The 14,598-nt window shown below is 41.8% G+C and overlaps 2 protein-coding genes across 3 annotated transcripts; both read left to right on the top strand.

Moving 5' to 3' along the window:
* The first annotated feature begins 325 nt into the window (after positions 1-325).
* LOC131298915 (uncharacterized) lies at positions 326-8,661 on the top strand. 2 transcript variants are annotated; one of them, XR_009190573.1, is made up of 5 exons: positions 326-938; positions 3,003-3,374; positions 3,473-7,724; positions 7,848-7,912; positions 8,080-8,661. XR_009190573.1 is itself a non-coding variant. In XM_058324417.1 (4 exons), exons 1-3 carry the CDS (start codon positions 795-797, stop codon positions 7,694-7,696), a joined length of 4,740 nt encoding a protein of 1,579 aa, XP_058180400.1. In that variant the 5' UTR covers positions 365-794; the 3' UTR covers positions 7,697-7,724; positions 7,848-8,661. The 2 variants fall into 2 exon arrangements, 1 of the variants encoding a protein (XP_058180400.1); XM_058324417.1 differs by having other exon boundaries at positions 365-938; positions 7,848-8,661.
* Positions 8,662-10,530: 1,869 nt separating this feature from the next.
* Positions 10,531-12,314, top strand: LOC131298501 (xyloglucan O-acetyltransferase 4-like). The gene is made up of 3 exons (XM_058323988.1): positions 10,531-10,977; positions 11,332-11,345; positions 11,428-12,314. The coding sequence occupies exons 1-3, from the start codon at positions 10,782-10,784 to the stop codon at positions 11,845-11,847; spliced, it is 630 nt and encodes a 209-aa protein (XP_058179971.1). The 5' UTR covers positions 10,531-10,781; the 3' UTR covers positions 11,848-12,314.
* Positions 12,315-14,598: the final 2,284 nt, after the last annotated feature.

The following is a 14,598-nucleotide window of genomic DNA, read 5'->3' as shown; positions in this document are numbered from 1 at the left end:
GATTGAAACATTTTGCATAACAAAAAATACTAAAATAAGTTTCAAATTATAAGTTTATAAGAACGCACACTAATAGCCGCGCTAGTAGACAGCGGGATTGACATTTAAGGGAAAAGCATTCCTTTATTTAAATGTAGTATCCGAAAATATTTATTGTATCCAACATAACAACAAACTCCAAATGGATTCTCCTAATCTCAAAGTAGATCTGGAAAATCAACAAATCCAAGTAATGGAAAGAAACATTTATGATCAGTACGGCGTCGTTCCCCTTCCCCCCCCACGCATCAATCACCGTTCACTTCCTCGCCTAGACTCTTTCACTGGACTCCTCCAAACATTTTTTTTTTTTGATCCGACTGGACTCCTCCATTCCGTCCACCCTTTTCGCGTACCATCATCGCACCCTCTCTCTCTCTCTCTCTCCTCGCGACGTCTCCGTTCGCTCGAAACCCGGCCCCCAAAAATCTCTCAATTTCGCTAACCCAATCCTCTCTCTATCTCTCTCTCTCTGTGATCCAAAAAAGATCACCCGAATTCCCCGTCGAGAAAATCCCGTCACTCGAATCGCCACCTCAGCCCTAACCACCCAATCCCGTCAATCCCGACCACCGCCCGACCCCTATCTCCTAGGGTTTCCGTTACCCCGTGAACCCCGCTACGATCTGGGGTTTCCAAACACCTCGAATTTCAATCAATCGCCGCTCTAGGGTTTTCCTATTGATGTTTGTCGATAGGGGTGAAGGAGGATACAGCGGTACCGGCGGCGGCGGAGATGGACGGAGGGGGAGATTATGCGTCGGCGGCGGGAAGGTGAGCAGCAGCAGCTCGGGATAAGCCGCCGGCACATGTGGTCAGTCCCCGCGGCCGATACGTCTTCGTCGTCGTTAGCTGGTTCGGATTCAGCTGCCGTGATTACCCCCGGTGGTTTTTACAAAGTAAAATTACACATACGCATGTGCATATATAGACTGACGTTTCTATTGTGTGTACGTGTGTAGAGATGTGTTTTGATTGAAGTCATTTTTGTGGATATGGTATCCATGTTGTTGTATCGATTGTTCTTGTTTTATCGTGTTTTAAATGCCTCCGTTGATGAAACGGAACGCGTTTATATGGTTTGAGAAGAGCTTGTTAATGCCAATTTATCATACTGAGTGGCCATTGGTGATGTGATTATAATTTGTGTTGCCTAGTATTGTTTTTTTTGGCCAGGGCATCCCCAAAGACAAAAAAAGAGGGTAATTTATCTTATTCCAAGAAAGTTTCTTATGTTGGCTTTTGGTTTTGGGCTGTTAGTTGTTACATGGATTCAGGTAGGAGTAGGACTTAGGAGTATGGTGTTGAGATATCGGCCAAATCAACAAACATGCAATGTGCGAAGAGAGATCCATACAAACAAACTGAGTAAGAAAGACAATTATTTTTACTTGGTTTCCCAACTGTGTAGTTGAGTACATCCCTGACTCGCACTAATTTCCAATACGTATCAAATGAAGAATGGAGTACAAGTTACATCGACTGCGTGTAGCAAGTATTTATAAACTAGGGTTTACATAATCAATTACCGGTGTAATTACATCCTCACCGTGATACTCTTGTCTAGGTTGAACCCCGAATAGTCAATAAAATGCAAGTTAGACCAAATCAGGCTTCACAAACCCAGCATACAGGGTGCGGATGTGTCCAAGGATCAGTACTTTTGTCAATGTTCATGAACTGAAATTTTACGATACATGATGCCTCAAAAAGTTATATGGGATGTATCGGCAAAATTGATTCTTATTGGACAAGGTACGATAGTCACTGGTGATAATATATGGTAAATAATTGGGGGGATGTGCTTGACGTCAAGAGGTCAAGGACAAATAAGGATTTTCTACATCCAATCCGTGTGGAAGGTCAGGAGTGTTTCTTGTATAGCTAATTAGAGTTTTGTTTCCATCATAAATATTATAGGAACCAGGTGTCTTAATCAGGTGCAGACCCGGGTGTCTTAACCAGGTGCCATTGTCAAATATTCTATATCCAATGCCCAAGCATTGAGTTTCTGAAACGAATATACAGTTGGATGAGTCCATGTAACAAAGGTTTCACATATATTTGAGTTCTTTCAACTGCGCACCTTGATAGGTTCTGTTTCGTAGTTGGGTCAGCCCATTCTTTCAATGGTTGTAATTTGTTGGTGGTTGTGTTGGTCAGTTTGGTTGTTATTGCCTATTGGATACTGTAAGTTTTTCCTTATTGAAGTTTTGGCCATTCTCGGTTCCATCACAGGTTGTATGCTATATTCGTAGAGATAGTCATTTCCACCGCCAAACTAACTTGTTGCAGTTGTTCATCTTTAAACTGCCCTCAACCAATTCTTCTTCAATTACGCCAGTATCTCTAAAAAAAAAAAATTGGTTAGTACTCAGCAGTCAGCATTGTGTGTAACTTGTTGCTTTTAGTTAATCATAGCTCCACTTATTGATAAATTGGTAAACAACGATCATTCAATGAAATAAGGCTGTTTTCTGGACTAGTGGCCGATTTAGTGTAAATTGGAAGCCATTTTCCACGAGTGATTGAAACCTCCAAGTGGTCTTCAGATTGATTTTCTGCAGCTCCTTTTTTTATTGGGTTTTATTTTTGGTGGTTGAAATTGAATGCTGAGAAAGTTTATTATTGACCTTGTGAAACCAGTTAACAGCGTGCCTTGTGTTGGGATTGGTTTTTAATTGTTCAGTAATTGTTAGTTATGAAGTTAGTTTTGCATTTTGTAGGTTTTGGCCGCTTTTTAGAGTAGTAGCTAAGCGTTCTGTAGGTTTTAAGCCACTTTTGAGAGTAATAGTTACTTTATGATTCACATTCTTAGTGGTAGTTTCTGTTGGTTGTCCGTATGGCTTTTATTTCCATAGTCCGTATCCCATTCATGTCCCAAGCAATTTGCCATTTAGAAGTGCAATTGTTGTATGCCACGGAGTTAAATTCTCTACTTAGGCTTTTGCTTGTTTTTGTAGGATGGACGCAAGATTTGTGTAGGTGATTGTGCACTTTTCAAGCCACCCAAAGATTCCCAACCTTTCATTGGAGTAATCCGTTCTCTAATCGTAGGCAAAGAGGAAAATCCCAGATTGTCTGTAAATTGGCTCTACCGACCTGCTGACATAAAGCTTGGAAAAACTACATTGGTAGAGGCTGCACCCAACGAGGTTTTTTACTCCTTTCACAGGGATGAGATACCAGCTGCATCGTTACTCCACCCGTGTAAAGTCACATTCCTTCGTAAAGGTGTTGAGCTTCCTTCAGGGATATCCTCATTTGTGTGCAGAAGAGTATATGATACTGAGAACAAGTGTTTATGGTGGTTAACTGATAAAGACTACACTAATGTGAGTATTTAGATTCTTTTGGTGATGTACACTCTAATTTGGCAACTTCATTATCTCTAATGCACTTGATAAAATTTTGTTGTTTTGTTTTGAGACAGGAACGGCAGGAAGAAGTAGACCAGTTGTTAGACAAGACACGTCTAGAAATGTATGGAGCAGCGCAGTCTGAGGGACGCTCTCCAAAGCCCCTGAATGGTCAAAGTGGAATACAGCAGTTAAGGCCTGGTTCAGAAAGTATACATAACAGTACTTCTCCCTTACCTTCTCAGGTCAAGGGTAAAAAGAGGGATCGGGGCGAGCAAGCCTCTGATCCTGTCAAGCGAGAGCGTGTCTCCAGAGGAGATGATACAGATTGTGGTCAATTGAGTCCAGACAACATATTGAGGTCTGAGATTGCTAAAATAACTCACAATGGCGGGCTTGTAGATTTTGAAGGGGTTGAGAAATTTGTTCAACTAATGCAACCTGGAACTGTAGAAAGGAAACTAGATTTGGCATGTCGGTTAATGCTTGTTGGTGTAATAACTGTTACAGACAATTTTGATTGCCTTGGTTGGTTTTTACAGCTTAGGGGTTTACCAGTTCTGGATGAATGGCTACAGGAGGTTCACAAGGGAAAGATAGGTGATGTTAATAACCAAAAGGAAAGTGATGGATCTGTTGAAGAGTTTCTTTTGGTTTCGCTTCGAGCATTAGATAAGCTGCCTGTAAATCTTCATGCACTACAAACTTGTAACGTTGGCAAATCAGTGAATCAGTTGCGAAGTCATAAACATTCTGAGATTCAGAAGAAGGCTAGGAGCTTAGTTGACACATGGAAGAAACGCGTTGAAGCTGAAATGAATATTATTGATGCCAAGTCTGGGTCTAGTCGAGGTGGTTCATGGCCATCAAGGTCAGTGCTTTCCGAAGTTTCTCATGTGGGGAACAACCGGCGTAATGGAGGTACCTTTGGACCCACACAATCTTTTGCGTGTAAAACACCATGTGATAAGCTTGGTTCTGCTAGCTCAACAAAATCAGCTGCATCAGTTATTTCTTCTGGAGGTAGCGGAAAGGAATTGAATTCCACTGCTTTGGTTGGTGGTGGATCCTCAGATGTGCCTCTAGCGACAATTAAGGAGGAGAAAAGCAGCAGTTCCAGTCACTCTCAGAACAATAGCCAATCTAGCTCGAGTGATCGTGGGCGGAGTTCTACTGCTGGTTCGGTGAATTTAAGTAAGATGTCAGGTGGTGTTTCTCGCCTTCGGAAGTCAAATGTTGTTACTCAAGGGTCAACCGTATCAGGGTTTCAAAAGGAAACTAGTTTGGGAAAATTAACCTCTCTAAGTAGGCACTTGGCTTCTGAAAAGTTGTCACCTACTAGAGGGACTCATGATAGAGCAACTGATGTGCCCCCTGTAGAACATGGTAGTAGCCATAGACTGATTGTCCGGTTGCCGAACACTGGTCGAAGTCCTGCACCATCTGCTAATGGAAATTCTTTTGAAGATCCCACTGCTACAGTAGTCAAGGTGTCTCCTTCAGCACAGTCTGAGAAGCTTGATCATCATGATATAAAAGTCAAGGGGAAAAGTGATGATGCCTTAAAAGCTAGCGGGGCCTCAAACACAAACATGGATGAAGGTAATGCGTCATCAAATGTTGTTCCTTGTAGTGATAGGAGGACTGCTGAAGATGGTGAGAAGCCAACTGAAGTGTCCAAAGTTGCTGCTTCACCATTAGGTGCTACAACCAAACATGGGGAGTCATATGATGCTTCCTTCAGCCCTATGAATGCTTTGGTTGAAAGCTGTGTCCAGTTCTCTGAAGCTAGTCCAACTGCCTTGGGCGGTGGTGATGATGTTGGGATGAATCTGCTTGCCAGTGTGGCTGCTGGAGAGGTATCTAGGTCTGATGTATCACGATCTGACCCTGAGGACTCTTGCTCTGAAAATGATACGAAATCGAGACAGTTCGATGATAATACCGCTCAAAGTTCAGATCTACCTGATAATGAGGCAAATGATCGTGCTACGGCAGGTAATTCTGTTGATTTTTCGCTTGTTAAGAATGAATCTCAAAATAATGCTGTGCCTTTGTCGACTAACTTGTCTGGAGATGGCAAAGTTGCTTCAATATGCGCTGAAGAGAAGACAGGGGAGTGCAGCGGACAAATTAATTCTTCCAGTGGTGATTTGCAACGAAATGCATTTGGCTCATACTTGAAATCAGATGGCAAACCTGGTCTTGTAAAGGATGATTCAGTGGTTCTCTCTTCTAAAGATGGTACAAAAGGGGACAAGGTGGATGGTGAAGGAGCTGACCAGTTGCATGCCCATAGAAAGTCAAGTGCTGTCCGAGTGCGAATTAACAATCCATCAACTTCCAAACTTAAGGGGAGGAGTCCACATTCCGATGAAACAGAAAAAGTTGACAAAAAGGTTGTCGAAAGTGGTGCAGTAAAGTTTCCAGAAGACTCTGCTTGTGAAAAAGTTGAGAAAGATAATGAAGCATCACCTTCTCGATCCTGTTTGGATGTGGGCAGGGAGGACAAGAGAGGCATCTTAACGGAGGAAAAACCACCCATTACAGCGAACAGCCACCTAGAATCTATAGGTGGAGAAAAGGATGCTACTACTATACCTTCTGGATCTGTTGATTTTGTGTGCATGGAAATGAAGGATGAGAAGGCTATTGAATCGAAAGCAGTGAGTCAGACTGAGCGGAGTGAGAAACAATTAACCGACTTGAGTTCATCAAATCTGGGTCAAAACAAGGAATGTGTGGAGGAGAAATCTGAACCAAAAGATGTCAGTGGTCACTGTCCTGATGGGCCCACACCCCATGAAGAGCCTTCCACTAACCCTGTGCAACAAACAGAACAGTGTGTAAAGTCTATCAGGGTTAGGTTGGATGAAACTGAAGCTGGTGGGATGGGGGAATGTTCTTCCAGTGCAAATGGTGGTTCTTCAGTAAAGTTGGACTTTGATCTGAATGAAAGTTTCCCTGTTGATGATGGGTCCCAAGGGGAAGTTGCCAAATCATCAGTTCCAGGAAATTTGTCCCCTGTGTATCTGTGCCCATTACCTTTTCCTGTTTCCTCCATGTCTCCTAGCTTTCCAGCTTCAGTTACCGTAGCTTCTGCTGCCAAAGGACCCTTTTTCCCCCCGGAAAACCTGTTGAAGAGAAAGGGGGAACTTGGATGGAAAGGATCAGCTGCTACCAGTGCGTTCAGGCCAGCGGAACCCAGAAAGGTTTTGGAAATGCCTATAAGTACAAGTGATTCCCCTCCTGTTGATAGCAAGAAAGGACGCCCTCGTCTCGACATTGACCTGAATGTACTGGATGAGACTTGTTTGGAATCTGGTCCACTTGATTGTCGTGGTGGTGGACTTGGTCTTGATTTGAACAGTGTTGGTGAGTGTCCTGATGTTGGTCAGTTTCCAGTTAGCAACAGCCATAAATTGGAAATTCCCCAGTTGTCCAACAGATCGTCATTGTCTGGTGTATTACCTAAATCTGGGTTGAATGCCAGTTCTAGGGACTTTGATTTGAACAATGGACCTGGTTTTGAGGAAGGGCCCACTGAAACAGCACCACGTGCCAAAAACAATGTGCAATTTGTATCACCAATCCCTGGTTTGAGAATGAATGTTGCAGAGCAAGGGAATTTTTCGTCATGGTTCGCACCACCAAGCAACTCCTACTCAGCCATTGCAATTCCGTCTGTCCTCTCAGGTAGAGGGGAGCAGAGTTATCCCATTGTTCCTGCTACTGGGTCCCCAAGGATCATGGGTCCCCCCTCTGGTGGCACCTCTTTTGGTCCTGAATTCTACCGGGGCCCAGTGTTATCGTCCGCTCCTGCTGTTCCTTTTTCCCATGCTGCCCCATTTCAGTATGCAGGATTCCCATTTGAGACCAATTTTCCTGTGTCGTCAAATTTGTATTCAGGTGGTTCAACGGCATATGATTCGTCCTCTGGTAGGCCCATTTGCTTCCCTTCCATTCCTTCGCAGATGGTGGGACCCTCAGGTGTAGTATCTTCACACTACCCTCGGCCCTACATGGTGAACCTTCCGGGTGGCACAAGTAATCTTGGTCATGAAAATAGAAAATGGGGAGGTCAATCCCTGGATCTCAATACAGGCCCAGGTGGTACAGATTTGGAGCGTCGAGACGAGAGGTTGTCTTCGACATTAAGGCAGCTACCCATTAGTGGGCCCCAAGTCTCGGCTGATGAGCATATGAAGATGTATCAGATGGCACCACTGAAAAGAAAGGAGCCTGATGGTGGGCGGGACGGAGATAGGGCTAGCTACAAGCAATCTTCATGGCAGTAGGACGTAGTTGGTGCATAGTTAGTATCCGGTGAGCCGTCTATTCAAGCTTTTGTTATGGTCATTGGACTCTTGATTTTGTCAGAGTTCATATTATGTATAGAATGCACTTGAAATAGAACTCTGAGAGATATGTTTTCTATGTCTTGTGTAGGCATGGAGGTACATCTTCCAGAGTGGAGCTGATTCAGAAGTGGGGCCATCAACATACACATGATTGTAGGAATTGAAACTGACAAATTTTTTTTTTTAGTGTGTGTAATACTTGTATTTTCTGCATGCGGCGTTCGAAAACTAGTTTTTGCAAACTTAAAATGCCATACTTGGCAGCCTTACAGAGCTCAGCGTTTCAAAAATTCATCCTTAGTCTTTTTTTACTCTTGCAGCTATTTTGAGGGTGGCAAATCCAAGCAGTGAGTTGACTAATTGGTCAAATTTTGAGCATTATGGAGGAAATGAGTTCGAAGGTGTGATGCACTTTATTCTCTGCTGTTGAACTCTTTTCACCTTTGGAAGACCACCTGAAGTACTAGAAGCATCTGTATTGCTCAAATCTGTTCTTACATGGTGGCCAACTCCGGATCCATTCCCGTTGTAGATATTAACTTTTGGAGAGCACATTTGGTCTGCTGTCCTGTAACTATTTTGCGCTGACACATATGAACTGAGCTTGTAGAACTTCCCTGAAGGTAGCTGGTTTGTATCTTCTTGTTCTCCCCTTTTATTTGCATAGTTACAACTGTAGTCCCGAGTCCTGACTACTTAGATTTTGGTATCTTGTCACCTCTCCATCCATAACTGTATTGCATGTACCAACCGCCATAGTTTGATGTGTTGATAGTTTCCATTTCTTTCTTAAATGTATTATAACCTGGGGATTGCCTCATTTCGCAACTCAATTACTGTCCCCTTTTGCAACTCTGTTACGTTCGAATGAGAACAGTGCAAATCTTGCTCTGGTGCTGCTATTTTCGTTCAGTACCATGGTTTGAAATATCGGTGATACGTTATGGAATTTGCCGATATGTGACTGTATTGGCTGGTATCGAGTCCTGTTATGGCTGATATTGTGGTGCCAAGAAAAATCGCATATGTAACGGTATTGGCCTTTACGTAATGGTTGTAACGTATTGTTACCGCTGTTACGGGCACAATATGGCCGTTACGGTATCGGTAGATTTTTCCCTATGTTGTGCGAAATTTTAATATTTTCATGTCTCCAGTTACTGACCTTTGCGCTACGACTGTTATGCCCCGAAACTCTGACATTGCAATTGATACCGTATTTCGAACCATGCTCAGTACTAGTGGATTTTACATGCTTTGTTATCAGAGTCATGCTGCTGTCTACTAGTGGAGGCCTTCAGTTAACGTTCAAGGTTCTGGGGAAAATACCAAGTACAAGGCCAAACCTCGACTAGAATGATGTGCTTTTGAAACCACATCAGACTTCCACTGCTGCCTTCTTCCTCCCTTGTTTCTGCTGTGCTTTTTCTCCTTCTAAAAATAAAGGAAGGCGGTTGGTTCTGTGTGGGGCCAGATATTCTCTACTTTTCGCTTATTTCTTTGGGAAACGATTCGGACACCCCTTTTTACAATCTTTTCTCTTTTGTCTTTATTCATGTGAATTTACAATTTTGCCCTTGGATGTGTGATAAAGTGTATTGGAAAAATGGCAACATAGTAAATTCATGAGGATGAAAAAAGAGTGGATTTAAAAAAAAAGGGAGTTTGAAATTTCTTTTTGTTTATCGTTCCTAATTTTATTACTAATAGGGTAGGAAGGTTTTTCGACGGGTAGTGTATGAGATTATTCTGTGCTCCAGGAGTAATGCTTGTTCCTCTCACAAAAGTGTGGGATTACATACTCGGAAGTGGAGCACAAAATAATTTTTTGCAATAAGGCAGGGTGAGTAGGAAGTTATGTCTCATACCAGATCCATTCCTACTTGATCTGTGAATGTGCGAAAAATTTGGTCAATTATTCAAATTGGTAACGCTATCGTAAAGGTAAAAGTCAAAGTCATTCTAATGCTTTAATGTAAAGTTGTGGATTACTCTAAAACAGTATTAGTAGTTGATTGCGGGAATGCCTAACGATTTGGTGGCGGACGAGTTGACGAAGTAGCTGAGTTTAAATGTTGTTCTTTTCCATGGTTGCAGACTCACATGGTCGAATTTGTTTGCGATAGCACACGCTTGTAAACCAAATGCCATGTGAAAAAGGTCTTTGTTCTGCTCGTACCTTGACGTGCAGGTAGAAATTTATGAGTGACTGATCCTTTTAGAACCTGTTGCAGGTTTGAAATCCCTATAGCCACGCTCAGGGGTGATAAGCTACACAAGTCAACCCCTTCTCCACCTTGTACCTTAGCTTAGCCAAAAAAAAACGTGGACAACTGTATTCATCATATATTCAGAAGATTGATTCTGGGAGTTTAAATTTTTCAACGCCGCGCCTATCTTGATAAAAATTTCTAGCCTAGCCATTGGTTGCAGTTTACCCTGAACGCATCGATGGGTCAAAATATCCTACCCTTAATATGCTTTGCTTGTAGAAATTACGATGCTCTTGTAGATTACTTGTGTTGGCCTACAGGCTACAAGGATGCTAAGGCTCTTGGAATATGAAAACAGAATGAGTTAACTTTCCTGCCTACGTGCACCTACACGTCCCTTGTCTAATAATCAGCTTCAGGTTTGCTAACACATATTTAAGCAATTACTCGGAAAAATTTGTTAACCGATTTAAAAACCACAATATTGGGAAAAAAAAAATTAAAAACCACACAATAACCCAACAGGCATTTACAAATTTTTGCAGGAGGAAATTCCGACAGACATTTACAAGGACTCGGAATAGCGGTTCTGAACATGGCACTTCCCTCACCATGATTTTACCCTCATGATCCTGTGGACCAAGTTTCTTCTGTCGTCCAAGGAAAGATTCATCAACGGCTCAAACACCGGCATTTTCGACTGATGAAAAATGTGCCACAAGACTACCTACCCTAGACTACGCGATCCTCTCTGACGCCCACTGGTTCTTCTGAAAGATGTACCTATTCCAGGGCAAAAACATGACTGGATGTGTTTTTTTGCAACGAACCAAATATCACAGATTGTGGACTCGAATCTGCTGTCCGATTGTCATTCAGATTGGCACTCGAGCCGGATCATCGGATGCAATGAATGCAAGGGAATGGTGACTTTTCTATGGACGTTTTCACCGGCCCATTTCGAAAACGGGACTTGGGACAATGGAGGAAATTGCAACAGGACTTGTTAAAACATCCAACTCCAAACCAATTGGCAAAGAGTGGAGAGGCCGCCCAGGCTTATATACTAGTTTTGAAAGAGATAATTAACCGATGTGGGACAAATCTCAACACTCCCCCGCATGTGCGACCCCCGATTTGCACGTGGAGAGGTCAACAAAGGATCTGAAACACACGGATCACAATGAAACAAAGTGCAACTATGGCACCAACAACGGGGAAAAGCCTCCGAAAGCCTAGCTCTGATACCATGTTAAAGCATCCAACTCCAAACCAATTGACAAAGAGTGGAGAGGCTGCCCAGGCTTATATACTAGTTTTGGAGGAGATAATTAACCGATGTGGGATAAATCCCAACAGGGCTAGTCCTTAGGGTGAAGATGAGATTGACTTGGGAGGGTTTGAATTGGAACTACGGAGAATTCGTTTTTTTTTTGAAAGGCAAATCTTCATTAAGAAATCCAAACGGATCAGAGTTACAAGAAAAACAGGATTACAAGGATACGACTTAAAAGCCCTCCTAAAGTCTACTACACATGGAAGTGCAACACAAGCAAATACAGTGACAAATTCAAGCCGAAAAAACATCTCCGAATCCTAAGAATCACTACTCCACTTGAACTAAGGAGAATTCAAGTGGAGGAAATCGAAAGGCCGAAAAAGATTGGGGAGAAAAGTGGGATAAACTTACAATCTTTGGATGTTACTAGGGCTATGTTGTTGAGGCCAGATGGGCACCCCGGATCTTACTGGGTTAACAAATGGATGAAGGGCTATGATGATTGTGTCCACTGGTGCTTGCCTGGGCCCATTGATGCTTGGAATGATCTTTTGTTGGAAATGCTCGGGAGGGAAGATGGCTTGTCTCTTGGTTAAGGGTCATTCTCTAATTTTATACTTCCATTCTTGCACATATTACTGAACTGATCTACAGAATTTGATAGTGAGACATATTCTTATCAAATACTAAGATATATTTCTTTTTGCTGGACATAGAATAATGTATTTCAAGATGGGAACTTGGGAAGGAATGTTGCCCTAGAAGTGCCTTCCAGTGATACACTGATGTTTGTTTGACATTGTCCTGAGATTTTTGAACTATACTGTAATCCCAGAGTTACTACATAGATAATAGGGTTTCTTACAGAGGCTGAGGGTCGAGGCAAGAGATACGCCTTTTAGTTACACCACTGCTGTTTATTTGAGATATACTGTACATTACATTCCTCCCAGAGTACTGTATATCGATTGTATTTTCGAGCAAGATTTATGTAACAGACAGAAGAAGAGGAAAAAAGAGAGGCTATGAGAGAACCGAGCATTGTAACGCTTAATGGCTTATAATGCATATCTTCTCCCTTCTCATCATGAATGCTGGCACACTTCTGAACTAACGCAAGTCTTATGTTATCCAATGTTGTCGTAATTTTTTTTTTTTGTCAAAACTTCTGTGTAGATCAAATCACCTTGCTATTGCATAATAACTTACACAACCCGCAAAAAATATAAAGCAGATTATGAAACACCGAATTTTCACCGAAGGGATTACAATGAGCATAATCAGGTGATGATGATGATGAAAGTTGAAGGTCTACCCAAATTCAATTCAAAAAATGTAAGGAAAGAGGAGTATTGTTGTTCCAACTTCCAACATTTATCATGATTCAAACAAATGGTTGACGCATATGCCAGGATACGAGAGGGTACCCACAAGGGCTAGCTATTCTAGTCTTTTACTCAGCATATGAAACCAACAAACTGGCTTAATAACGTTACATGGACTTTCAGAATCGAGCTAGCAGATGCCTAATTCAGTCAAAACCAGAAAGATGTTCTGATCCTGAATCGCAAAAAAAAAAAATGATTATAGGGGACCAAGAGACCATATCTAACGCACAAGGTGAAATCAGACTTTAACTCGATCCTGTCAAATTCTCGAGGCAAAGAAGCACAACATCACTTCACATCAACAAGACATGAGTCATATAATAAGATTAATTGCCCTCCACCAAATTTACCAATATTTACACGTCAAAAGAAAACCTTCTGCACATCAAGAGATATGACATATTTCTCCATTTCAGGCAAGATCACACAGTGAGCTTTCCTCTGATACCCTACTTGTATTTACTACAGTAGTAATATTGCCATAATCCTTAAACTAGGCCAGCCCAACCAACAACCAATTAGTGCAACCAATTAACAGTCCTTTCCTCTGATCCTGTAACAACTTCCGATAGTATAATGCAAAATGAGATAATCCATCACTACTGTGAACAACAAAGAACATTTCTTCTTGCAGCTGTCTGATGACATTCCCATCTGGAGCACATATACATTTCACGAGGAAATGTCCTACCTAACCTCTCTTTCCTAATCAATCGTCAAAAGTAATAAGCCGGTCATATGCCATTGTGGAGGTCACGCTTTCTATTTCGATAATAAACCTCCTCGTCTTAAAATGATTTCAAAGTAGCATTTATCTTTGTTCTAGACTACATTTTATTACCTAGCAAACATGATGGGTTATGTACAAACAAGGTACTGAATGCTCCTCTTCCATTAATCTACAAGTTCACCGCACTTGCACGGAACAGAACAGTGTTGAACAAATCCTTAAAATAAAAGATCCCAATCATCAGCCAGATTCCCCAGGCCTCGACACCAAGTTTGGTGGCAATGATGTAAAGGAGGGAAAGAATGGAAGGAAGGAAATGGGTACTCTAAGGGATTGAAGCTTGGCTGAGACAATTTAGGCTCTATCTGGATCAAGGATTTGGCCAATGAAAGGAGAACAAAGAAATAGAAAACTTAAAGGACACAATGGCTCTCAAGGGTTACATGATTTACATCCTTCATCTTTTCCATTTCCTTTTCCATACCCATATCCATGATCGAAATACTCAAACCAAAGGACGTAAAGAGGTTTTAAATTCCAACTATCCTCTCAAGGAACAAAAGGCTAAGAAAGTGAGAATAAAATAGATCCTTATCTGGTAGCCGGCCCATTGGGTGGATAGCGTAACGTGAGCCAAGAGGATTTATGGATCCCCCACTCTTTCTTGTCCTCTCTTCCGTCTACCTATCTCCTGTACCAAACAGAAGAACCAGTTCCCTTCAATCCCGTCTTCCTCTCTCTCCTTCAACTAGACACATACCGAATGGAACACCATCTACTCCCTCAACCATTTTTCTCATACTTCCATAACCCAAATATCCTAGTTATGTTGAAAAAACAAAGTAAAAAACTACCGAACTCTTCTAAACCTAAGCTCCTAGCAACTTATTAAGTACAAGACAAACACTAACCTTCTAAATATCCTAGTTCTATAGAGAAACCTAATCTCATAAACAATAAACTGACAAACCTTTTGAAAATAAGCTCCTAACAACTACATTAATTAAAGATTCTTGGATTTGACATTCCACTTTCATTTTAGTTTCCTCACCATCTTCGCTATACTTTAACTAAGAAAATAAAATATACAGATAAGAAAGTAAAAGAGATCCAGGAGACTAGGAGCAATTACAACTTGTAAATGTCAATGAGAGTGAGAAAGCTATTCAGCATACCCTATCTGGGCGCATATCATATTGCCTATGCAGTTCAAGTGTAAGTTATTATGA

Source organism: Rhododendron vialii, chromosome 8a (assembly GCF_030253575.1).
Source record: "Rhododendron vialii isolate Sample 1 chromosome 8a, ASM3025357v1".
Lineage (NCBI taxonomy): Eukaryota > Viridiplantae > Streptophyta > Magnoliopsida > Ericales > Ericaceae > Rhododendron > Rhododendron vialii.
The sequence above is the reverse complement of the archived record's forward strand: the minus strand, read 5'-3'. Positions and strand labels throughout refer to the sequence as shown.